The following is a 27,721-nucleotide window of genomic DNA, read 5'->3' as shown; positions in this document are numbered from 1 at the left end:
AAGTGCTAAATAAAGCCAAAACTACTAAAGGTGCAGGAAAGGAAGTTCACTAACACAGTACTTAATACTGTCAAATAGTTCAACATCAGAAACTATCACTATCAGCACAAGTGATGTTAAAAAGAGTCATTATCTCTTTTGTTACTATACAAACATTTAAAGATCATGAGGCTTTTCCATTTGACTTGCAGCTCAATTTTCCACTATGTTGTCTCCTCTATTAGAAGGTGAACTCCTTGAGAGCAGAGACTGTCTTAGTTTTCTTCCAGGGCTTAGCACCATGCTTTGCATCTAACATATGCTTCATTCATTCATCTCACTTCCTTCTTTGCATGGGTGGCAAATATCAGGCTTTTTCCATGTGTTGGTTAGTTTTATTAAACTTTTTCCTTTTTTATTCTCTGTAAGTCAGTATGTATTATCTACTATATGCTAGGCAGTGTGTTGAATAATAGGGATGCAAAAAAAAAGTCAAAAGCCAGCTTTTAAGGAGCTCACCAATTGGAAGAGAGAACATGCAAACTATATATACATATACAGGATAAATTATAGATAATTAATAGAGGAAAGCACATGAATGAAAGGACATCATGTGAGATATTAACTGGAACTTGAAGAAAACCAGTGAGTTCCTAAGACAAACATGAGGAGGAAGAATTCCAGGAAGGGGGGACAGCCAGTGAAAATGCACTGACAGGGAAGATGGGAATTTTGTGGAAGAAAAAGCAAAGTGGCTAATGTTACCGGAGCAAAAAGAAAAGGGGGAGAGAGAGAAAAGATAAAGTGTAAGAAAATTGGAAAGGTAAGGAAGGGCAGATTATGAAATATATTTGATGATGGATATAATAATGAATCACCCGTGGGTTTGAGCCAATATAAAATAGTGATTCACAGGCTCCAGCTTCCCAAGATGCATGGATGCTAAGGCTAATTAACCCAGATATTAAACATTATTTCTTCTTCCCATAATATATGACACTTAAGAGTTAAGTTTTCCAAGTCCTAATCCCTCATTTCTCATTCCTCATTAGACTGCCAGCTGGGCTCTGTCATGATATATAATGTTGTATAAATCAGACTCAAGAGGCTCTAGGCCATTGCATGACTCGACATCTGGAAACTATTCCACTGTATGCTATCCTCAACTGAGAGCAATGGGGTTCCCCCATACCAATATAGATCCCTATTGGCATCTATTCTCTTGTAACTCTGAATAATAATCCAGATTATTAACTGTGTAACTGAACTCTCCTGCAATACAAGTATATCCTGAATGAAGATCCAGCAAAGAACACTGAAGAATAGATAGCCTTTAGAAAGGGCCACCTCTTCACGTGAGAGAGGAGATAGTGGCATCTTAGTGATGTGAATAAGTAGGATATATAAAAGGGAACTTTTGTATAGTGACTTCAAATTTTTCAGTGAAATATGACAGGCTTGAAACTGACAGGCTTGGAAACATGGGGAGGGGGAACACCATCAAATGTTTGAGGAGGGGATAAAAAGATGTACAAAAGGCACTCTAGTAAGAAAAGGAGTGAATTGATTAGAGAGGTATAAAATCATTGCTTTTTCAAAGTGAGGGCTCAATTGAGATTATGTAACATAAATGTAAATCAGGCATCATGGTTTTGTGATTTTGTTTCCAGATTTATTGAGCAGCATTGTCATTTAAGACTAGCAATAGGATAAGGGGCAAGGCACTGGAAAGAAGACAGTGTGTAGAGCTGAAATGGTTCATCAGGAGGTCAAGATAGGTAAAAGAGAAAAGTATAGTCCGTGCAAAGGTGATAGCCTGGCAAAAGAACTGAGGACTGAATGGATTGAAGATTGTGGGGAGGAACAACAGGGTTTGTGGTTCAGAAGGAGAAGTAGAATAACAAAAGATTTATTACTAGAAATGGGAATTTCTTAATTCATGAACACGGAAGTGGATCATTTGTAAATGATATTAAAATGATGAATATGATCATCTGTGTGCAACTAAGAAAGAGTAAAAGAACAAGCCATATCGAATAAGTTGAAAAACTAGGATGTCAAGGGACTATCAATATGTATATTGAACCCTTTCAAAATGAGGGCAGAAGCTGGGGAAAAGAGAAAGAATGTGAGGCAGGAACTGAATTACTTGAGGAAATATGGAAAATATCCTAGAGGCAGTACATAACAGCTGTCCGAATTTTGACTGGGTAGTATATATGGATTGTGTGAACTTCAAGAGGTGAAATTACTGAGTGATGGAGTAAGGACAGCCTAGTAGTGGCAATAGGGAACAAGGTGTATTCAAACTCTTTTACCTTTTCACATAGTGACTTTTGGGATGTGAAAAATATAACCAATGCTGGAAAGGATAGCTAGGGAAACTGTCATCTGGAGCCAGATTACAGTGTCTACAAGAAAATTGAGGGGATGAGGGGGATGAGAGGGATGGAGGGAAGGGAATTTTGTTATGCAGGGTACAAGCATTCCAAAGAGCATAGTTATGAAAGCAGCTTCCTTGATTTCTCTCATACAGCTTTTGATTGAGCTGTTCCCTAATGGAGTTTCCTGGTCTGAAGGACAAAAGGTCCCAACTGGGTATACTTAGACCTCTCAGATTTGATCATAATTATCTAAGACCCAACTCATATCCCAAAGACCTGCTAATGAGACATTTTTATGAAGAGGAAGAGTCATGTCTACCAAAGCAAACCCTCTCTTTTGTTATATGCTCAGTGACTTATAATTCATCCTGACTCTGAGCCTGAACACCAACTGAGCCAGAATGCTGGCTTTGAAGTTCTGCCTACAACAGTTTTCTTATCTCTCTCTGAGAGGTGATATAAAAACAATAAAATTCCAATATTGTTAAATGACTCAGATCAATATATATTCAAACCATGACCTATGACACAAAAGTGAACCTGTGACACCTGGAAAAGTTTGTTTAACCTGTAGATTTACTTAGTATTTCCCAAATCACCACTGCATAATATTAATGTTCAAACGAGTCATAATGAACAAAAGATTCATTTCATTCTTATGTTCTCAGTCTAATTAGCTTCAAGACATTGCATGAAAATATATAAAATGTATCAAAAAGCATCCAGAGAGAAAATGTGTTTCAATTTTTAAAAATTTGACATTTTATCTATTAGAACAAAGCAGATCAAGAGGTTGCACTGGCCTTGTGTCAGGGAGACCTGGGTTCAAACTCCTGCTTTAAGATCCTAGGCAAATCATGTAACCTTTTGGTGTCCCTGGACAATTGTTAAAGAATAGAAATAGCAGAAAAATAGCTGTATCGGCAGAGGAAATTTCTCCCAGGGACTGATAAAATCAAAGATTTCTTTGGAAAGGGGTAATCGTGAATTATAAGACTTCAGAAATTACAAGCACATAAGAGAGTCAAGATATGGATTCTGAATCTAATTTTGCCATGGATTATTTTAGCTTAACCAAATTTTCCTCTATTGGTACTTAATATAGAATAAATACTAGCTGAGTAAAATTTGAACATAGACAACTGATAACTCTTTGTTGACTATATTAGCAATTCTAAAGATAAAGACTGGTGAAGACAATGAGGTTTTTATTTATTTATTTTTGTTGTTGTTATCTGGGAAGAACCCCTTTGGAACCTTTTGGGATGTTAAAAAGTTGTGATAACAAATGTGAGAGAAAGCATTGCTGCTCAGTTATTTTACTTTTAGTTCCTCTGTCAAGAAAGATAACTTTTGCATTGAAAATGAGAGAACAAAAATGACTAAGAGGCTGTTGATATCCAAGATAAGAAGATAGTAAGAGTGCCTCTAATTTTGCTTTATAAATTCAAGTCACCCAGACCAGATGAATCACATACTTGTGTCCTAAAAGAACTTATAGATGTGACTGTTGAACCACCCTCAGTGATATCTGAAAGATTATGGAAAATGAGAAGAGGTACCATAAGACTGGAACACGTCAAATGTCCCAATTTTCATTTTTTTCCCCATGTTTTCTTTCTTTTTTTTTTTTAAATTATAATAACTTTTTATTGATAAGAACCCATGCCAGAGTAATTTTTTACAACATTATCCCTTGCATTCACTTCTGTTCCAATTTTTCCCCTCTCTCCCTCCACCCTCCCCCACTAGATGGCAAGCAGTACTATATATGTTAAATATGTCACCGTATATCCTAGATATAATATATGTGTGCAGAACTGAACAGTTCTCTTGGTGCACAGGGAGAATTGGATTTAGAAGGTAGAAATAACCCAGGAAGAAAAACTAAAATGCAAACAGTTTACATTTATTTCCCAGTGTTCTTTCTTTGGGTGTAGCTGCTTCTGTCCATCATTCATCAGTTGAAACTGAGTTAGTTCCATTTAAAGTAACTACTGATAGTATAAAATATTTAGGAATTTATCTGCCAAAGGAAAATCAGAAACTTTATGAGCAAAATTACAAACCACTTTTCACACAAATTAAGTCTGATCTAACTAATTAGAAAAATATTAAATGCTCTTGGATATGGCGAGCAAATATAATAAAGATGACAATACTACCTAAACTAATCTATTTGTTTAGCGCTATACCAATCAGACTCCCAAAAAACTATTTTAATGACCTAGAAAAAAATAACAACAAAATTCATATGGAAAAACAAAAGGTCAAGAATTTCAAGGGAATTAATGAAAAAAAAAAAAATCAAATGAAAGTGGCTTAACTGTACCAGATCTAAAATTGTATTATAGAGCAGCAGTTACCAAAACCATTTGGTATTGGCTAAGGAACAGATTAGTTGATCAGTGGAATAGGTTAGGTTCAAGGGACAAAACAGTCAATAACTATAGCAACCTAGTGTTTGACAAGCCCAAAGACCCCAGCTTTTGGGATAAGAACTTACTGTTTGACAAAAATTGCTGGGAAAATTGGAAACTAATATGGCAGAAACTAGGCGTTGATCCACGATTAACACCGTACACCAAGATAAGGTCAAAATGGGTTCATGATCTAGGCATAAAGAATGAGATTATAGAGAATTGACTCTAATTTATAAAAAATCAAGCCATTCTCCAATTGATAAATGGTCAAAGGATATGAACAGACAATTCTCAGATGAAGAAATTGAAACTATTTCTAACCATATGAAAAGATGTTCCAAGTCATTATTAATCAAAGAAATGCAAATTAAGAGAACTCTGAGATACCACTACACACCTGTCAGATTGGCTAGAATGACAGGGAAAGATAATGCAGAATGTTGGAAGGGATGTGGGAAAACAGGGACCCTAATACATTGTTGGTGGAACTGTGAATACATCCAACCATTCTGGAGAGCAATTTGGAACTATACTCAAAAAGTTCAAACTGTGCATACCCTTTGATCCAGAGGTGTTACTACTGGGCTTATATCCCAAAGAGATCATAAAGAAGGGAAAGGGACCTGTATGTGCACGAATGTTTGTGGCAGCCCTCTTTGTAGTGGCTAGAAACTGGAAACTGAGTGGATGCCCATCAGTTGGAGAATGGCTGAATAAATTGTAGTATATGAATATTATGGAATATTATTGTTCGGTAAGAAATGACCAACAGGATGATTTCAGAAAGGCCTGGAGAAACTTACACGAACTGATGCTGAGTGAAACGAACAGGGCCAAGAGATCATTATATACTTCAACAACAATACTATATGATGACCAGTTCTGATGGACCTGGCCATCCTCAGCAATGAAATCAACCAAATCATTTCCAATGGAGCAGTGATGAACTGAACCAGCTATGCCCAGTGAAAGAACTCTGGGAGATGACTAAAAACCGTTACATTGAATTCCCAATCCCTATATTTTTGCCCACTTGCATTTTTGATTTCCTTCGCAGGCTAATTGTACAGTATTTCAGAGTCTGATTCTTTTTGTACAGCAAAATAACAGTTTGGTCATGTATACTTATTGCGTATCTAATTTGTATTTTAATATATTTAACATCTACTGGTTATCCTGCCATCTGGGGGAGGGGGTGGGAGGTAGGAGGGGAAAGATTGGAACAAGAGATTTGACAATTGTCAATGCTGTAAAGTTACCCATGCATATAACCTGTAAATAAAAGGCTATTAAATAAAATAAATAAATAAAGGATACCATAGATAATGAAGTAAAAAAAAAAAAAAAAGAAAGAAAAGAAAAGAAAAAGAAAAGAAACTGAATTAGGTCTCTTTGTCAAAGAAATCCACTTCCATCAGAATACATCTTCATATAGTATCGTTGTTGAAGTATATAATGATCTCCTGGTTCTGCTCATTTCACTTAGCATCACTACATGTAAGTCTCTCCAAGCCTCTCTATATTCATCCCACTGGTCATTTCTTACAGAACAATAATATTCTATAACATTCATATACCACAATTTACCCAACCATTCTCCAATTGATGGGCATCCATTCATTTTCCAGCTTCTAGCCACTATAAACAGGGCTGCCACAAACATTTTGGCACATACAGGTCCCTTTCCCTTCTTTAGTATCTCTTTGGGGTATAAACCCAGTAGAAACACTGCTGGATCAAAGGGTATGCACAGTTTGATAACTTTTGGGGCATAATTCCAGATTGCTCTCCAGAATGGTTGGATTCGTTCACAACTCCATCAACCCAATTTTCAAAAAAGAAAAAAAAAAGGAACAAACTATTGTCTGCAAACTATGGTCTATTGGTCAAAGTTTGACTTTGATCCTGGGAACATTCTAGGATGGTTCATTAAAGGGATCATTTACAAAAATCTACAAAGAAAAGTAGTGATTACAAAGTTCTACTTTGGAGAACTGATGAAAGGGACAGATTCAAAGAAACCTGGAGAATTTATATAAACTGATGAAAAGTGAAAAGATTAAAGCAGGAGAATGATTTATGCAATGACTACAATACTGTAAATAATAAAAACTGTGAAGGACTGTGATCAACATAATAATAATCAATCATGACTCCAGAATAAATTCAGATAATGAATCATACTTCCTACTTCACAGACTAGAGAAAATGGACTAGGAGACATGCATTTTCAGATAAGGCCAACATATGGATTTCTTTTGTATGACAACATCCTTATTTGTTTCAAGACAGAGCTTTTTTGGTGGGAGGGAGTGGGGATAGTTTTACTGAAAGAAAAGAGGATAAAGAATGACTAATAAATAATAAAGGTGCACAAGGAAGCTTAAAAGGAGACTACTGCAATTGCTATGTAAAATTTTAAATATTAAAAATGCTAACCTTGTCAAAGAAAAAAATAGTAATATTATACATTTTAGTTATAAGTAAGCTAGAAAATTTTAAAAATTAATTTAACATTATTCTATGATGGAAAACTATACTAGAAGAAATGAAATGGATGATTTTGTAGAAATCCATAAAGACTTGTATGAACTGATGCAGAATGAAGTGAGAAAACCATTCAATATTGTAAAGACAAACAACAATCAAAGATTTAGAAACTTTGATTAATGCAATGACCAACTATAATTCCAGAGGTCTCATAACAAAACCTGACAGAAAGGTGAGAAATCCAGAGTGAGAATTAAAATATATATGTGAACATGGTCAATTCCCGTATTTGTTTTGCTTGACAATTCAAATCTGTAAAGTTTTTCTCCTCTGGGAGGGGAGAAAGCAAATTTTTTAATTTAAAAAAATTTTAAATACATAAATACAATTTTTTTTAAATTAACATTATTCTAAATCCAAGCACTTATAACTTAAAGAGAAAAATGTCCAAACTGACATAATTTGCTCTCCCCTGCCCCAAAACATTTCTCTAACTCCAGGACAAGTTATAGAAATCTTGAACAAAAGGAAATGTCACAAAATAATAAAACACACAGTGAACTGTATTAACATTTTTTATCTAATCTAATTTTATCTAATAAAGCAATAGTAAATTAATTTTTTTAGAACACCCAGAGAGAATCAACCAACTAAAACCAATCATCCCTCTTTGACCCCTCCCCTCAAAGGCTACCCATTCCTTTTTAGTTGGTCATGAGTGAACAGAAGTAATCAAAAGGACCTCTTCCCTCTGATCAATCCTCCTCTAATCCCTTAAGGAAATGGAGAAAGAAAATAGACTTTTGTCTCGGATATTCTTTTATCTTAGTGAGAGGAGCTACTATTTGTTCTAAGTTTGGTGGTCCTTTCTTAATTCCTAGGCTCTTAGACTTTGATCTGGACCTTTTAATCATTTTTCTAACAAGACTATGTCTAGAAGAGATCTTTTTAGGCTAAATAAAATGTTATTTTATAATATTTTTATTTTAATTAAAAGGACAATTAAATAGGTATATGTCTGTATGAATGTATATATCTATATGTGTCCATGTCTGTGTATATCTCAATATATACACATATATTCGTATTTCCATACTATGTGTGGTAGAGACAATTCATATTCAGCAACCCTTCTGCTTTTCATATGGGAAGATATTAGTGTTTGTCAAATTCATAACAAAAAATAACATTAAAAAACAAAAACAAGGAGCTAGCAAAGATTAAAACATGACTTATTTTTTTAAAGTCTCTTCCTTTTTTAAATGGATTATAAAATTTGTTTGAGAAAAATACTACTGATAATTTATTTAGACTTAAGCAAAGCTTTTGATTTAAATTCTCACACTATTTTCATGGAGAAGATAAAGAAATATAGATTAGATGGAAAGAGAACTGGATGAATTCAGAAGAGAAATGTTTCAATATCATGGTGGCAGCAGTTATTTAGTGGTGTGTCCCAGGAATTAGATCCAGTTAATATTTTTATCAATGATTTGGACAAAATCATTGATTGTATGCTTATCAAATATATGAGACCAAAACTAAGAAGTAGGGCTAAAATATTGGATTAGAAATCCTAAAGGATTTCAAGCCAAAGCATTAGGCTGAATCCAATAAAATGAAATTCAATAAGAATAAATATAAAATCTTACACATGGGTACAAAAACCTCCACAAATAAAGGATAATGGAAGCAAAGTCAACTAGCAGTTCTGAGATAGATCAGGAAGGTTTAATGGACTTAAAATTCAATGAATTAACAGGAGGAATCATTCATTAGCCCAAAAAAAAAAAAAAAAAAAAAAAAGAAGAAAGAAAGAAAGAAACTAATGCAATCTTGGGTCCTATAAAGCAACTTCTAAGAAGAGGGAAATGAAACTTCCACTGTATTTTCTTGTCATCAGACCTCATCTGGAATACTGTGTTCACTCCTGATTACAAGAGGACACTGATGTCCTGAAGATTACTCAGAATAACCAAAATGGTAAATCCATGTGATATAAGAAATGGGTAAAGAAACTGGAGATGTTTAAGCCTGGAAAAGAGATTATATTGTTCCATTTGGTTCCAGAAATCAGAATCAAGAGCAATGGATGAAATGGAAGCCAAGTTTAGTCTGATGTCAGGAGAAAACTTCCCAGCAATTAGAAATGCCCCAGAATAAAATGAGCTGACTCACTTGGTGGGTATTTTGTAGGAGGGATTCTTTTCATGTATGGATTGGATTACATAACACTGAGATCATTTCCAATGATCAAATTAGGTGATTCCATGTTCCTTAATTTTCATGTGTGCTAACAAAACACAACACGACTGTGGAAAGAACACTAAAAATGTGGAACAAATGGGCTTACATTCAAATGCCAGTTCTACTACTTACTGACCTATGTGGGCCTGGATCAGTCACTTCCTCTCTTTAGGCCTCCATTTCCTCATATTTAAAATGAAAGAGTTAGATAACATAATCACTAAGGGTCCCTTACAATACTCATGATCCTATGAGGATAATAATATGTGCAACTACCTACCTAATAAGGTCATTGTGAGGTAAACTGTGAAGTGCTATATAAATGGGAACCGTATTATTGCTAACCCAGACTCTAGACATACCTGCTCTGGAGGAGTCAGCCATTTCAGAATCAAATATGGGTCTAGAACCTCTTCAGTACAGATGTCAGGCTTCACATTCCAAAACAAGCTCTGCTTGCAAACAGAGAAATCTTAAAAGGTAGAGTTGGTCTTCAAGTATCTTATCTTCTCAAAAATCTCAGAATTATCAAGGACTTAGGATCAGGCCATCCAGGACTCTAGCAGACTGAAGACAAGCAAGCCCCCAGAGGCACATTCCTGGAGAGTTGGGGGGAGGGGGAGAACTGAGAGAGAGAGACAGACAGACACACACACACACACACACACACACACACACAGACAGACAGAGAGTGTATGCAACCTACTTTCTAGCAGATACAATAAATTTACCAGGTTTTTCCAAAATGTCTTAGAACCTAGGAACTAAATCTTTCTAATATATTTTATACTATGAAATACCACTAGGGATAATCCAAGTTATTTGGAATCAATTTTAACTCCACCCCACTCCTAAATAATGCCATTTGGTAAAGGTGTTTTAGATATTCTCTCTGAGAGTGGATAATTTAACTAATTCATTGGAAGTGCAAGGACAATTCAAAAAAGTGTTTTTAGGCATTAATGAATAAATGTCTTTCAATTCAGAGACAGCATGGAAAAATAAATAACTATAATTATTTAGGGATAAAGATATTGGACCTAAACAAAAGGGAATAGAGGTTTCCCAGAAAAGGCAGGGAATTTACAAATTATTAGAACAGTCAGTCACACAAGCCTGATGTAAGTTTGCAGGGTCAATTCTCTTCTTAACTTTTGCACCATGTCCTGAAAAGTAATGTGTCAGATAACAATGCTCTGGGCACAGTAAGTGCTCAATAAATATTTGTTAAAGGAATGTTGAAGAATTAATTAGAATTTTCACTTGTCACTTATCAAGTTTACAACTCACAGCCTCAGAAATAAGTATCTATTGAAGACAGAATAACTAGTTTGGATTCTTCCCATTACAACTTCCTTAATGATATTGTCATCTTTCTATACCGGTCTTTTCAGATTAATAAGTTCTTTCCAAGTATAAGGCTTCTTGGTTTCACTTTAGATTATTTCTAGGAAAGGACTGGCTTCAACTGCTGCCTGAAATTTTACCTCACTTGTTGGTTTCAGAGCTTGCACACTATAAACAGCCAGTTAAGATTAACTTAATCACTCCCTTTAAACAAAAGAAACCATATACCTGTCAAGGTGTTCTCCACAAAAATCCCAGTAGTAAATATATAATAATGGCTTAAGAGAAAGAAAAAAAAACAAAATTACTGTATAAGAGCCTCAAAAAAGACCAGCAACATAGAAGCATGATCTTTTTTTTTTTTTTTAATGTCGCTTCAATTTATTGGGGCCCATTCACCTCCAGAATGAAGACCATTCTAAGCAAACAGATTTTCGACATCCATAAAAATGATGACTTCTCTCTTAAGGGTTGGACAGTTATTGTAAAGTGACCTAAAGGAATCCTTTATAAGGATTTCAACCATATCAATATTGAGCTCTGTCTCCAAAAAGAAGAAAAAAAGGCTCCAAGTGGATAAATGGGTAGGGAAATCAAAAAGAACTTGCAACCATGAGCACGATCTGGAATCATATACAAAACATCTTCAAATTATAAAAGGGAAAGGACCCACACATGCAAAAATGTTTATGGTAGCTCTTTTTGTATATGAATGTAATGGAATATTATTGTTTTATATGAAATAGTGAGCAGGCTGATTTCAGAAAAGCCTGGAAAAATGATGTGAACTGATGCTAAGCAAAGTGAACAGAACCAAAAGAACATTGTATACAGTAACAAGATTGTCTGGTGATCAACTGTAATGGACTTGGGTCTTTTCAACAATGAGGTTATTTAAAGCAATTCCAATGGACTTGTGATGGAAGATGCCATCAGCATCCAGGAGGAGAAGTATGGAGACTGAATGTGGATCAAGAGTATAGTATTTTACCTTTTGGGGGGTTGCTGTTTGCTTGGGGTTTTTTCTTTCTTATACTTTTTTTTTACCTTTTGTTCTGGTGTGTGTGTGTGTGTGTGTGTGTGTGTGTGTGTGTGTGCAGCATGATGAATGTGGATATAAGTTTAAAAGAAATGTATATGTTTGACCAATATCAGATTGTTTGCTGTCTTTGGGAGGGGAGAAGGAGGAAGGGGGAAAATATGCAACATAAGGTTTTGCAGGAGTAAATGCTGAAGCATTTGTGGGTTTTTTTGTGTGTTTTTGGAGAACAAAATACTATGGGGAGGGGGGGGAACCATGATCAAAAATGTTAACCCTGGGTTTTTGTTGTAAGATAAGGTCTCTGTACACTCACTTCCCCATCAAATGTTGTCAAAATCAAAAATTTCTTGACTGAAAAATATATCTGAAGAGTATGCTGAGATCACTTCTTATTTGTGCTGTTTCTCAAGCTCCCCCCCCCCCAATAAGTTAATTCTTGAAGGAAATGATATTGAATTTGTATCAAATTCAGGTGCCCTGATGCAACAGATCATCACAGTCAAAAATAAGAATATGAGAAAATTTTTGGATTATATCTATATTTCTGAGAAAGGGACAGTGCAATAAGCTGATGAATAAGTTAGGAAAGATATCAAAGGCCATATCCTGAGAAGTCAATACTTATTCAGATGTCAAAATAAAAATATTTTTGTCAAAAAAAATGTCAACATTGTGCCTATGAAACTTTTTTTTTGACAGCTAAGAAAAAAATTAGCTTATCTTTAAAATTAAAGGATTGGATTTTATCTTCTTTCCAGTTCTAAATTATTGTATGTTGTATATTATTGTATGTTGTATAGTATAACATTGATTATTACATCTCCTAAGTACTAGACAAAAGAAATATGCACTACCAAAAAGTCTTTAAAGTATTCGGTTTTCCTAAACATTTTTCAAACAAGATTCTGAAAGAAAACAGAATTGAAAAATAGGTTATTTGGACTTAAGTTCCAGTAATATTTGAATTAAATAAAATACTGAGAGAATGTGGGAATTACAATTACATCTTCTAATTAACTAGAAAATCCTTTTAATTTTAAGCCTTAATTACTGAAAAACTAGTTACTCTAATTACCCAAGTTCTAGTAACTCGTTATTTTTAAAACAAACAAAAATTTGGTTGTATAGTCATTTAATGAGTCTATATAATATGGAGAATATAAGAAGGTTATTGAAGAAGTTCAAACCTAGGATTTGAGACACCTAACACAATTTAGCACAAATATATTTTGCTCATACCGTTCGCTGTTGTTTCACATGGATTAATTTTGGTTGCTTGAATAAGATCAAATATTATTATTCATCTGCATCCTTCACTTAGTATTACTCTAGGCTACTTGGTATTAAAATCACCCTTAACTGGTCTTCTTGATTGCAGTTTCTTATTTATACTCTTCAATCTCATTTTCACAAAAAAAAAAAAAAAAAGCCCCAAAATCTAAGACATTCCTGTGGTAAAAAAACTTTCAGAAGTTCATCAGTGCCAACCGAGTATGAGTGTAAATTTAGGCTAATATTCAAGGTTATATACAATCTGGTTTCTATCTATCTAGAAAACTGTACCTTGCAAAATTATCCTTCAAGCACTCTTATGTTCTTGCTGACCTCCATTCTTTTCTTGCTGTATCCTGTGTCTCCATTCCTTTGCTCAACAATATGACTCTAGTAGGTCATTTATCATCTCTGCCTCTTAAAATCCCTCCCTTACTTCTAGGTCTATATCACACTTCCTCCACAAAGTTTTTTGTACTCTCAGGAAAAAAAAATTCTCCCTTCCTCAAATATTATTTTCTCTAGACCTTTCTTTTATATTTATCATAGTTGACTTTTTTATTTATCTTTAAACTTTCCTCTACTTCAGTCACATCTAGTGAGTTGCCAAGTTTTCTTCCATCCTCTTGACATTCATCTCTCTACTAAAATTATTACCACCACCTTAGTCTGGACTCCTCTTGCATAGACTTATAAATATCTTGCTTTTCCTTTATAAATCATCAGCCGTTTAAACACAGCAAATTCCACCTTATTTTCATATCTCTGTGTCCCCACTTTAGTAATAAACTGATTAATTAGGAGAAAATATATAGCATTCAAATTAGGAAAATAATTTCTTCAAGAAAAAACTTTTTAGAAAAATACAGAGTCACAATATGACTTTTATGGAAATGTTTTGCATAACTTCACATGGGCCTTTTCAAAGAGAAGAGAGGAAAGAATTTTGAAATCAAAAAAATTAAAAACAAAAATACTGTGCATTTTAAATACCTAAATCATAATGTTTAAATGAATATTTTCTTGAGGGGAAAAAAAGCCTCTTTCCCTTTTGACATATAAACACCACCACTGAGAAAAAGGATAAAACCCCACATTTCTCTCATTCAAATATGGTTTAAGGGTTCATTTCCCAGCCTATTTTGACTGTGTCCACTAAAATAAAGTACAAATTAAGAGCTCAAAATAGTTTACTTATGATCAAATGAGATAATAGTTATAAAGCACTTAGCAATTCCAGATACAGTGCTTATTTCCTTCTATCCTTAAGATCCATCTTCTCTTTGTCTCCCTCAAACATTCCTGTGGTATCCATCAAAAAATGCATGATAACTAGTTATGTTGTATAACAGTAACTCTCTCTCAGTGAAATATTGCTCAGAAGCTGTAACAAGAATAGCATAAGTTCTGTTGACAACAGAAGTAAGCTTGACCTTTAATTCCCCCCTCCCAAATCCAATGGCAGTTCATACATTACATACAGGTAACAAATTCATATTTCCCTGCAATGATTCCAGTCAGAGGTCCTAGACCTTATCATGTATGTTATTCATCAAATATTCTGTAATTGTTTTTTTCCTGCTGTGAGATCTAGTAGAGACTGCCTCAAAGAAGAGATTCTGGTTATTTCAGTAGGATCATTTGTTTTACTATGTGTTATTATTATGGTATATGAGATTTGAGAAAACATCTAGTCTAATTCCTGTATTTCATAATTAATTAAACTGAGACACAAACAAGTCTCAGAAGTAGAAATAGCACTTGAACCTAGTGCTCTCCCTCTAAATCAGGTAATCTTTTAAAAATTAGTGATGCCTTTCCCCCTTTTTTGTGGTTTAACATCAAAGTCACTTTTCCTTAGTGCCATAGAGCCCCCTCCCATGTAAGCAGTACAGTCGAGCAAAACATATACATAGCTTGGTCATTTGTGAAAACTTCCACCTTATTCTGTGTCTCTAGTTCACCACTTCTCTACCAAGATGAGCCATGCTTCATCATAGTCATGTGAAGTCATGACTGATCAGATTAATACAAAGTTCTAAAGTTTTTCAAGGATTTTTCCCTTTATCCTATAGTGATCACTGCATAAATTGCTCAACTAATTCTGTTTACTTTTCTATGTGAGTTCATATGAGTCTTCCCAAGCTTTCCCAAGTTTTTCATATTTATAATTTCTATTGGACAATAACATTCCACTAAGTTTATATAACACAATTTCATCACTAATGATGTATTTACTTTGTTCTCCCCACCCCCATACAATAAGAGAAATATACATCAAAATAACTATGAAGTTTTCAGCAAATTAGCAAAGATAATGAAATATGGGAATGTTGAAAGAGAAAACAGGCATATTGATGTTTTGCTAGTGGAACTATGAATTAGGACCACCATTCTCAAAAGCAATTTAGAATTATATACATAAAGGAGACTAAATATTCATAATCTTTAAACCAGATATTCTACTACTTGCCATATATACTCTTAGGAGGTCACTGACAAAAAGAAAAAAACTATATACACCCAAATCTTATATATACACTTTTTTTTTATGGTAGCAAAAAAAACTGAACAAATATATAAATGTGCATCACTGGGGAATGACTAAACAAACTATGGTCTATCAATGCTAAAAAATATTAGTGTGTGTATGTGTATATGTGGGGGGGGCGCACATGCGCACGCACAAGAATCATCAAATATGGATAGAAAAGCATGGGAAGATTTACTTGAATTGATGCACAGTGAAGTAAGTGGAACCAAAAAATATATGAGAAATACAAGTAAATGAAAAGAACCACCCCCAAATAATCAAAAGTAAATGTTGCAAAATAACAAAGAACAAGCTTGGCTCCAAAGAAGAAATATATGGAAAATCCCATTCGTGTCTTTGCAGAGGTGGGGGAAACATCTGCACCTGTGGAAAGATTACTCACAATGTCAGATTTTTTTTTTCAATTTATTGATTAGTTTTGCTAAATTTTCTTCCTTCCTTTTTTTAAAGGAAATTTTGTTACATTTCCTATGACAGAAAAGGTAGAGAGATTCAGGGGAAATATAGGTGACGTAAGAACAATACATAACAATAAAATAATTTACAAAAACCAAAAAGGTGCTTCTATAAGTATTTTTACATCTGTGTAACATTTTCCTTTACATTTTATACTCTTGGAGTACATGTGTAAGTATTACCGATTCAAAGGATATAAAAAGCTTCATGTCTTTTTAGGTAAAATCCAACTTATTTTCCAGAACAAATTTGGCCCAATTTACAATTTCACAAAAAATAATTTTTTAGTATACCTAAATTTTTATAAAATTTTTGTCGACCTGACAGATGTAACATAAAATCTTGGAATTCTTTTAGTTTGCATTTCTATTATCAGTATTAGTTACTAAATATTAATTTGAGCATTCCCTCAAAAAGCTGTTGAGGGATTATATTTCTTCTGCCTGTTCATAACCTCGAAGCACTTTAGATTTCCACAATAATTTTTAATTATTCCTTTTTTTTTTTTTTTTTTTTTTAAAGACAAGGCAATCAGGGTTAAGTGATATGTCACACAGTTACTAAGTGTCTGAGGCAGGATCTGAATCAGGTGATCCAGACTCCAGAGCCTATCCTTATTTTTACTTATTCCTAAAACTGAATAATATATATGATGTAAAAAACTTAGAATAAAAATCAAGTGTACTTTAAATTACCATATATGCATATATAATCACCATATATTTTCAGCATAATCTCATTTTGACTTCAAGAAATTTGCAAAGCATATCTTTTACTATATGTTGTCATCAACTCCAAATGACTACATTATCTAAATATAAAAAGTCATGCACCATTTTTTAAAATTAAAAGAAAATTGAAGTATTTTTGGATAATTGTGACCAAAATTCTTTCCAAAACAAGGAATAAAGATAAAGGTAAAGAATAAAATGGACAACTTTGACTACATGAAATCAAAAAGCTTTTGTAAAAGCTAACTCAACATAGAATTACTAGGGATTGGACTTTTTTCTTACATATGTGTATCAAATCCATGAATATCTTATATATCAGACACTTAACAGATTTTTGTTATAATTTCCCCCAATTAAATTCTTCAATTTTACAAACACAAAAGCCTTTTAATTTTGTAAGACTGATCTGTAAGAAACGACCAGCAGGATGAATACAGAGAGGATTGGTGAAACTTACATAAACTGATGCCGAGTGAAATGAGCAGAACCAGGAGATCATTATATACCTCAACAACGATACTGTATGAGGATGTATTCTGATGGAAGTGGATTTCTTCAACAAAGAGAAGATCTAACTTAGTTTCAATTGATCAAGGATGGACAGAAGGAGCTACACCCGAAGAAAGAACACTAGGAAATGACTGTAAACTGCTTGCATTTTTGTTCTTCTTCCCGGGTTATTTATACCTTCTAAATCCAATTCTCCCTGAGCAACAAGAGAACTGTTCAGTTCTGCACACATATATTGTATCCAAAATTTACTGTAACCTATTTAACATGTATAGGTCTGCTTGCCATCTGGGGGAGGGGGTAGAGGGAGGGAAGGGAAAAATCAGAACAGATGTGAGTACAAGGGATAATGTTGTAAAAAAATTACCCTGGCATGGGTTCTGTCAATAAAAAGTTATTTAAAAAAAAAAAAATCTAAAGCAGCAAAAAAAAAAAAAAGATTGAAACTGTCCATTTTCTCTTCTATTTCTTGTCTAATTAAGGACACTTTCTTTAGCCAATACAGCACAAGACACCTCCTCCTTCCATTATCCTCTAATTTTCTTTTAAACTTGAAGAGATCTTTCTTTTTAGGTCATGCATATATTTAAGAGTTTATTATGGTTATATGGAATAAGATGTTACTTTTTTGAACTTCATTGTAATGCTCTTTCAATTACTGTACAAATTTTATAATTCCCAAGATACTTTAAAATAAATACAAGTGGGGAATTGTATATAAGGGTTAAAGTGTTCCTATTAGGCTATCATGGCCTTATGTTTATTATATTATATTTATTACATATTATATTATGTTTATTATGTATATTATATTTATTATATTATTCTTGAACTTGAAGGAAAAAAAAGTAAAAGGTTTTTTGAAATCTAAAACCAAGGGTATGTAACAAGCAAAGACAAAGACCTATTAAAGTAGTTGGAAAATTTTTTAAACTTTAATTTTGTTATTGAATAAACAAGAAATAAACAACTCCACATTTGCTCTTAAAAATGTGGAACCAAAAGCTAATGGAAGGGAAAAATTATATTGGTCTTCATTTCTTCTTTTCTCTTAGAGGGGAGCACTTCTTGAGTCTAGATTTTTCATATTTTATAGTATGATTAATTCATTTAAGAAGTAAAGAATAAAATATTATAGTGCCATGGTACATGTATTAACTATATATATGTAATGAATAGAAGTAGTCTAAAGATTTTAAATAAAAAGGGAAACATTTAATAAGCAGAATAATGAATTTTTTGTTAGTTAAAACCCTGACCTTTTTGTGAAAGGAACAGACATCTGCATTTATACAATCACCTGCTTGAGTCTTGAGAAATCAGAGTCTAATTGCAGAGTAATTGTGTCAATGTCATGGTACTAAGAGTACCACTAGTCATTGCGCCACGACAACACATTTCTTAGATCACAGCTGTTAAGTATCCACAAAACTGGCATAAAATAAAGGGTTGAAATTTTAAAAGTTTAATATAATTACTATGTAATTATGAAGTTTAATGCAGTTTAAAAATAGCCAAAGATTAAGTATTTTAGTTTCAAATAGTGCTAAATCATAAATGAAATCCTCTGATGCCTCATTGTCCTGGATTTCTGGATTTCAATGGCTATGCCAATGGGGAACACATTCTCTAGCAAGTACTATCAATCTGAAGGGAAAGGTTTTAATCATGGGCTCCCATTTTCCTAAATTACCAGAGGTTCATCACTAGAAGGCTGACTACTCTGTGATTAATTGTTTTTTAGATCACAACTCCAAAGATTATAAATGGTATCGTGGAAGGGGAATCTGTATCAATGAAATTATTGCTCTTCTGAAGTGAGTTCAAATCATTGTCTTTTCTTTCTTCTTCTTCTTTTTTTTGTATGTGTTGAGGCAATTGGGGTTAAGTGACTTGCCCAGGGTCACACAGCTAGTATAAAGTGTCTGAATCCAGATTTGAACTTAGGTCCTCCTGACTTCGGGGCTGGTGCTCTATCCACTATGCCATCTAGCTGCCCCAAGAGTTTTATCTTTAAAGGGAAAAAAAAAGACACTATAGAAAAAGTCTCTTTCCCTGTTACTTATTTCTTTAAAGAAAGGTAATGGTTTTGATCCATCTATATGATCTATTTCAGAATACTATTTGAGTATGATATCATTAAATATTTCTCAGTCAACTGATCGTTATCCAGCTAATACAATATTCTCCAAATTCTTTTTGATCCAACAGTATGACTATTAGATTTATTTTACAAAGACAATAAAGATAAGATGAAAGAATCCATATGTACAAAAATATGTATAGCTGCACTTTTCTTGGGGCAAAGAATTAGAATGGGTGCCTATCAACTGGGGAATGCCTGCACAAAAGATCAAATACAAACATAACAGATATTATGCTGAAAAGAAAGATGAAAGAGATGGCTTCAGAGAAACCTGGGAAGATTTGCATGAGTTGATAGTGAGCAGAAGGATAATTTATATAATAAGTAAAATTACATAGCAAAGGAAAAGAAATTCAAAAAACTTAGGAATCCGAATATAATGCCCAATCATACCTCTACAAGACTAATGATATATTAGACTTCCAACATCTTGGTAGATGGTAGAGGTAAGGTACTCTGGGTGCAGGATTCTGTGACATAACATTTTCATTCACAACCAAAGCATGATTTTTTTCTCTCTGATTATACTTTTTATTTGGGGGAGAGTTAGGAAGGAAGTGGAGACAGAAATAACAATGATGTAAAAGAAATAAAATAGTAACAATGAAACATTTAAAATATGCAAAAGGGCAGAAGGAATTTCAGAAGGGGGCAAAGCAGAATAGTTAATGTAGTGCTACTATTTTAAAAATAGGATCTGTGATTTTATTGCAAACTCCTAGCAATGCAGGATAGCAATTATTCTGCAGTTTATAATCTAAGAGATTTGCCTGGGGTTCTGGGAATTTAAATAATTTATCCAAGGTCACAGCCTTGTGTCAAAAGCACGACTATGTATATGAAAGTGTTCATGTTTGCTAACATTTTTCAAGTTTGTACCTAATTTTAAAATAAGAAAAAGAAAAATATCTTAAAACTGTGGCCTGGAGGATCATTTTACTAACGAGTTCTCTCTCATCAGAGGATTATAGATTTAGAGCTGAAAAGGATCTGAAGAGTCACCTTGCCCAACAATTTCATTTGACAGATAAACAAAAGACTGGGATTCAAACGCAGGTCCTTAAATTACAAGTCCAGTACTCTTTCTACTGCACTATACAAACTCTCCATATCCCTTATCCTTCTCTTGGATTTTTGTGTATTCCTTCTCTTTAATGTGCTTTTTCTGACATAGAATGTTCATTATTGCAGATTGATGACAAAATATGAAAGGAAAAAATGGCAGCAAAAAAGAGCAATAATTGGAATTTCACTTGAACATTGATAAAATAGAAATTGTTAATGTAAACACATGAATTATACAGAAATACATTCCTTCTAGAATAGAAAGTGGGAGAAAAGAGAGTTCCACTTTGGAATTAGACTACCATAGTTGAAATTACAAAAGGAAAAAACCCCACTAAGTTATTATAATTTATATGCTCATTATGTAAACTTTATTAGCAATAATATGCTTATTCATCACTTATACAAGATAAGATAAATGTGTGTATTTTCTGTACAACACTCATACGGGGAGGAAAGAAATTAATATTTTTCATGCCCCCCCCCCCAGCCCTTTTCCTTGAAAGCAGCATCCTCTCACCCACACAGGATTTACAGCCCATGTAATATCCCCAAAACTATAATTGTAAAAGCAGTTTCAACAAGCACAAGCATAATCAACTAGGAAGAGACTTGATTTAATAAAGCCACGGTAAGAAAGTGATCCTCTACAAAGCCAAGAGCTTAATTGCGTTGGGCTTCTGTTAAAAGTTTCACTTCTAAAGTTTTCTTTTTAAGACATATGGTTAAAAGTTTGAAATTTGATCTCAACCTTAATCAGGAACAAAACCTAAATATACAAAGTTAAAATCATAGACGGAAGCAACCAATAGGCAACAATTACTTTTCACAAGATGGCACCAGTCACCTTTTAGTTACTAATGTTGCCAATCCATTTCCCTAGTCAGAGATAGTTTACAATTCAGGGACCAATAGGTAACATCTTCCAGGGCATAATTAAGAATGAAAATGACTACTTCTACACATTTACTAAATCTTCATAGGCTATTTAATATCAGGACAGGTTAATTAGCCAAATTCTTGCACTCAAAAAGTCTACAGACTTAGTTAAGAAATATGAAAATGATAAAAATAGGTTTAATAGATATCCATTGTTACTCACAAGGTGAAAATGTTTGAAGAGGAGGTAAAATGTCACTTCTCTTCACTAAAGTAGATACCTAATATCAATACCCAGAGGTTAATAAAAGATAAGTTGTTACAAGGTGAAAATGTTTGAAGAGGAAGTAAAATGTCACTTCTCTTCACTAAAGCAGATACCTAATATCAATACCCAGAGGTTAATAAAGGATAAGTTATATGTATCTCTCTTTTTGTTTCAACACCATGCAGTGAGTGAAAGAAATGAGGACTAGTAGTCCTCCTTTTCTAAAAACAGCATTCTCTAAACACTGCGGCCTCAGGCATTTTTTTAAAAGCAAGATCAACAAAAATGTATTATATTAGGAAACTTTGGGAAAGGGGAATTAAGAATGGACGGAAGGAAAAATAAATATCTACTAACAGCATCAATTAAACACAATTGCTCATAAGCACCAAGAAGAGGACAAAAGAGGAATGCCAGATGGTTTACTCCTAACATCTTCACCTTTGAGCTTAAAAGGATACTGTTTCCTTATATTAACACCTAGATATCTAGGTGACGGGTGCTATTGAAATGCTCACTACTATATGGTTAAGACACACACATACACATCCTCTTCCTGGCTGTAAGTCTTGAGGGAGTGTTGGGAGAGAAATCAAAGATAACTGAGTATAGATGAGAGACGGGGGTAAGTAAGGATAACGGGGGGAGGGGAGGGGAGAGGATGAGGCTCCCCCTCATTTCCAACCAGGAAGGCGTTTTGGAGTTGTAATTGGCGTCTATTTTTCTCCTAAAACCTTACAGGTAGGTAAGTGAGAGAAAATGGACATTCAAAGGGGGGCTGAGGGCGGGTCATTCTCGCCCCAGCCCCCTCCCCCAAACAACGGAATGCACTTATCCTCACTCCTCGCAGTAGCGCGCCCATCCAAGGGACACTTCTTACCCCGCCACCCTCTTGGGGGGCATGCGCAGTAGGAGGGGGCGCACCTGCCTCGCACCCATCTCCCCCACCCCGAGGCCTCTCCAGCACGAGTCGCCTTCGACGCTCGCGTTAAGAAGAGAAAGGCCCCGAGAGGGGAATCACCCACCTGGCTCAACCGCAGCTTCAAATTCTGCAGTCCTCCCCGCTACGGCTCCTCAGTGCTCCGGCTCCCGCAACGCACCTGTAGCAACCCGAGCGGCCGCACCTACGGCGCCGGCAGCCCCGCCCCGGCCTGGCTCCCGGCCGCGCCCCCCGTCCCGCCCATCGCCCGAGGGCGCGAGCACGCACAGGCCTCCCTGGTACTGCCGACGCTCCCCGGCGCGGGAGCGCGCACGCCCGTGGCTGCGTCCGCGCCTACGTCTCCCGGGGGGGGGGGGCCTGAAAGCTGCGGGTGCCCCGTCGGCCTTGGGACAGACGCCTCCTGCTTCTGGCTTCTCCCTGGTTTTTTTACTCGTCACCTCCCCCTACTAAGGCAGATTAACAATTGTCCTGTCGTTTATAATTAAGAGATTTTCCTGGAGGTGACTTAGATCCAGGCTTCTTGTCCCCTGGGTTGTTACAGCTTCTGGTTAAGGGGGATGGAGGTGCGGGGGATGTTCTGAAGCACAATCAGTGCGTGAGTCACAGGTAGGGTTTGGGGCCGGATCTGGGCCCAGTGTTTTCTCCCCAATACTCCCTAGCTGACTCTGCAGTCAGAGTGGGCAGTTCGATGGGCATCAAGGCCCAGATATGACTCCCAGCTTCTCCACGATCTTGCCAAGTGACCTTGGCCAAATCTCCTCTCCCCCACCCCCTTTTCTCAGGCTTGTTTTCGTCATCTGGAAAAGGGTTGGACCAGGTGACCCTAGCTGTGACCAGCTACATAAAATGTAGAGTTGGAAAGTGAGACGTCGCCTTCAGCCGTTTTCTAGATCAGGAAACTTAAGCCTTCAAAGGTCAAAACTTGCCCAAAGGCAAACATATAATAACGTAGCAATATTAGAATGAATGAGAAGTAGAAGGGAACTTGAAGGGACCTTAGAAGCCATTTAATCCACCCTCAATTTTACAGATATAAAAACTGAGACCTACAAAGTTCAAGTGACTAACCCAGGTCACATAGGTGATATGAAAATCCATCCTACATCTTCTGATCCTCATGCTTTCTCACTGCCTAGAATTCAAATCCATGACCTCTATTTCTATATCCAGGACCCTTTCTACCACACTGCTTGGTTTAAATGTTTCTTCCAGTTCCTGACTGTGGGGAGCCGGCACTAATCTACAGCCACATAAAGGCCAACCTTGAATAGGTTGGAATCTCCTAATCACATTATACCAAAGACTTCCTGAATAGGAATCTCCTAATCTCATCCTAACTTTGAATAGGCAGATATCTAGGCATCCCCTAATCACATCATAGAGCTTCCTGCCACCAGAAATATCTGAGCAGCTCATCCTTGGGCGGGATACCAACCCTTTGTCTAGGACCCCCACCCTGTACTGTGTTTGAACAAACCCTGCCTTCTTTTCTACTGCTATATATATCTGTACTATTGCACCCATTAAAATGAGGCTTGATCAGATGGATTTGACTTGCCTCCATTTTGCGCATCCCCTCTCTCTTGCCCTTATCTCTTTTCTTCCAGGGTCCACACACACTTCCTCGTGGGCCGAGGCAAATGGCGCCCATACATGAGGCCTGGAAGATTTTGGAGAAAGGAGTAGCCATTGCTAGATCGAACCTCTCAATAAGAAGACTGCGCAGTCCCGGAGAATTTGGAGAATATAGAGAATAAGGTCGCCACGGGTCCACCTGCCCCGAGGAACAGAGACCTGGGTGTGGTAAGAGGTTTCAATACCAAGAGAGAGAAGAAATTAGTGTATATGATAGATTTGTTGAGGATTTCAAGGATTTATTAAGGACGCGTAGAATAAAGGTTAAGAAAAAATGAGTTTGTAAAATTTTTAAGTTTTTAGAAGATGTCTGCCCATGGTTCCCGCAGGAAGGAACCATTGATGAGAAAAGGTGAAAAAGAGTTGGAGATTGCTTTAATGATTTTTATGTTAACAAAGTAATTCAGGACAATGCCTCTTTCTTAAAAGGTGCCCTTAAGTACACCAATTCTAGGCTCAAATTAGGCTCCCAAAACAATGAAAAGGATTCTGTATGACCCTCCTCCCAAAGCTTCAATGGCTTTTCTTCAGCTTCCCCAAGTGAGAGCCTTTAGTTCCGCTGACTTGAAGGAAGCGGTTCTTCAGCTTCAATCAGGCCTATAGTGGACAATGATATTGATTGGGCATTTGGGAGAGTAAGTCTGTCTTGAGTGCCTTTTGGGGTACCCATCTGGTTCTGGTTCTGGTTATTCTGGTTCTGTTCTGGATAAAGTTCTGAAACGGGTATTTTCTGGGACGCTGGAAAATATCCTTTGGGTATGTGTTATATGTTTAATGTTGTAACTGTGTTCTATGTTCTGTGTGATTTGTCTGCTTTGTTTGAAAAATTTTTAAGTACACCGTTGCAACTGTGCTTAGTAAAATGGAGTTCCATGTGTGTCTGTGTGTGTCTGTGTTAAAAGTTAGCAAGTTTGTAAAAGATAAGAATTCAGCCTCTGTGTTGCAGGCTTAGAAAATATCAAGAAGTTTGAAAAATCTCTCTAGTGTGTTTCTCTGGCTGACTACAGTAGTCTGAGAAAAAGGGAGAGAAGGGAAGAATTTAAAAAATAAAGAAATAAATGAAATAAATAAAATAAATAAATGAAATAAACAAAATAAATAAAATAAAAAAGGGGGATTTGAAAGTTTGGAAAGTTAAAAAAAACTTAGAAGAGCAGTGTGCTAACATTTAAAGAAAAGAAGTTTAAATGGAATATCTAGGCCTTCTCTGAAGGCACAAAATGGGCTTGGAAGTTCATAGAAGACTCTTTGGATTCTGGAAGGGAAAAAGGGAATTCAAGGTGAAACAAACTTCTCCCCCAGGGCAGAGGTCTTGGAAACAGCCCCTAGTCTGTTTGCCCATGTAAAAGCTAAGGGATTTGGGAATTTGTTATTTGAAAATCTGCTTGTGATTTTAAAACTTTTAACCTGATGTACTAATTTTGTAAGTAAATGGAATTTAGATATTTTAAACAGACAGGAAAGTTTTTTTCCCTTGAAACAGAGCCCGGGCCAAAGGAGCATCTGAGTGTTCAGGTATATAGCTAGGGAGAAAGAGAAAACTGGAAATGGGTAGATTTGGGAAGAAAGTAAATAAAACTGATGGGCTAAATCTTGAAAAGGATCCCTATGTAGGACACTGAGCGGAGAACCTGAGAAGTTTTTTCCTAGGGGACAGGAGTGGGGGAAGGGAGTCCTCCTCTCCTCTCTCCCCACAGTGCAGCAAACTGATTTAAAGGAACATGCTTACTTTTAGGTTACTTGATTGAATATTTGTTTCTTGATACATAAGTTTTCTTGGTTGAGGAATATGGTCATAAATGTGATCCATACTTTGGTAAGAATATTTCTAAAAGTTAATTACTATTTTTAAGAAACTTCTTGAATTCTTATAATGGAATTGGGTAGTCTGTATAAGTTTAAATTGACTGTATTGGGTCATCCTGAGGTTATTTAAAGGGCCTCTGAAAATTTTTTCTTTGTCCTTTTGGGAAATGTTTCTGTTATGGGGAATATGCAATTTGGGATATTTTTCTATGTATTGGGCATTTTAAAAGCAAAATGATTTGTATGTATAGTGTTCACTTATGTAACATCTACCTAGATATGATAATTGTTTTTAGGTTGTGAACTTAGACAAAATTTCTTCCTGTTATTACTATAAGGTTATGATAATTCTTTTAAGATTTATCAGAAATTTGATTAATGAAATTTGTTATTGGAAGTAAAATTTCTCGGACTTTTAATTAGTTAATGCTATTTGGGAGTTTTAAAGCTCCACCCTCTGACAGTTACTGGGACAATTGATTGGAATAAAACTGGGTTAAGACTATTTTATCCTGTATGTGCTGAAGGTTCAGTTTTAACTGCTTATGTTATGTTATACTTTTTCCTCCTGTAACTGATCTCTATGATCAGAGCAATGGTCAATAGAAACTGTTAATTCACTTATGTCATACCTTGCTATTTTCAGTCTGGTTATATGTAATCATTGTATCGTAAATGCTTGGGCAACTAAGTATTTTGCCTGGTCATCTCTCTGTTACTGGATATTTGTGTTTCTTTAAGGTTTCTACATGATAAGAGGACAATTAACAGAGGACTATAAGACAGCAGCCGTTTGCCTGGTCTGTAAAGCAAACTCATCTCTTCACATAGGAAACAATTTATTTTGGCCTCCTCATATTTTATCTGGTGAACTGAGTCTTTCCATCTGAGACTGATCTAAATTGGTCAAATTACAGATATTGGCTTGCTTTTGGAACCTTGATCAGCTTTGATTGTCAGCATGGCACACCCAGTCTGCATGGAATGAGAGCCTCCTATCACTTCACAGCCTGAAGCAGTAGTTTTTAAAATGAGACCATGGACTGGACCCTGCAGCTACTGTACTTTGGACTGATATGAGGGACTTTGGGAATGGTTGATGACTGTTGAACCTTGCCTGGATCATCTATCACTCTGTGTTTAAGATTTGGGATGGGATTTGTTAAAACTGTAAATTGCTGTTATGTTTGAGGGATTTTTAGGAAATGGCACTGTTTCTACTGCTATATATATCTGTACTATTGCACCCATTAAAATGAGGCTTGATCAGATGGATTTGACTTGCCTCCATTTTGCGCATCCCCTCTCTCTTGCCCTTATCTCTTTTCTTCCAGGGTCCACACACACTGCCTCGCGGGCCGGCCGAGGCAAATGGCACCCATACGTGGCACCTGACATTCCATAATCTCAACCCTGGAAGAGAAGAACAACATTGCCATTTTTTGGCCATGATAAACTCCCTGACTTCTCCCTGTTAGGTGCAGTTGGACGTTGGCCTATAAAGAGTTGGTGAAATCGGCCAGATTACCTACTAGAGGTTCACA

The 27,721-nt window shown here is 35.5% G+C and overlaps 2 protein-coding genes and 1 pseudogene across 5 annotated transcripts in view; 2 read left to right on the top strand and 1 right to left on the bottom strand.

Moving 5' to 3' along the window:
• Positions 1–22,900, bottom strand: part of LIMA1 (LIM domain and actin binding 1) — a 106,970-nt gene extending 84,070 nt beyond the window's left edge. For 2 of the 3 annotated variants that reach the window (XM_003770886.4, XM_031937915.1), the window contains exon 1: positions 22,822–22,900. The gene's annotated coding sequence lies outside the window, so the exon portion shown is untranslated. Of the gene's footprint in view, positions 1–9,659; positions 9,728–22,821 lie in introns of those variants that run through there. The other variant, XM_031937914.1, reaches the window with a different exon arrangement.
• Positions 11,277–12,587, top strand: LOC100928469 (annotated as a pseudogene).
• Positions 22,689–27,398, top strand: LOC116419212 (translation initiation factor IF-2-like). Of its 2 annotated transcripts, XR_004229460.1 has the most exons (3): positions 23,066–23,342; positions 24,344–24,539; positions 26,919–27,398. XR_004229460.1 is itself a non-coding variant. In XM_031937916.1 (2 exons), exon 1 carries the CDS (start codon positions 22,698–22,700, stop codon positions 23,184–23,186), a length of 489 nt encoding a protein of 162 aa, XP_031793776.1. In that variant the 5' UTR covers positions 22,689–22,697; the 3' UTR covers positions 23,187–23,342; positions 24,344–25,624. The 2 variants fall into 2 exon arrangements, 1 of the variants encoding a protein (XP_031793776.1); XM_031937916.1 differs by lacking the exon at positions 26,919–27,398 and having other exon boundaries at positions 22,689–23,342; positions 24,344–25,624.
• The last annotated feature ends 323 nt before the right edge of the window (positions 27,399–27,721 follow it).

The sequence above is a fragment of the Sarcophilus harrisii genome, chromosome 5 (assembly GCF_902635505.1).
Source record: "Sarcophilus harrisii chromosome 5, mSarHar1.11, whole genome shotgun sequence".
Taxonomy (NCBI): Eukaryota; Metazoa; Chordata; class Mammalia; order Dasyuromorphia; family Dasyuridae; genus Sarcophilus; species Sarcophilus harrisii.
The sequence above is the reverse complement of the archived record's forward strand: the minus strand, read 5'-3'. Positions and strand labels throughout refer to the sequence as shown.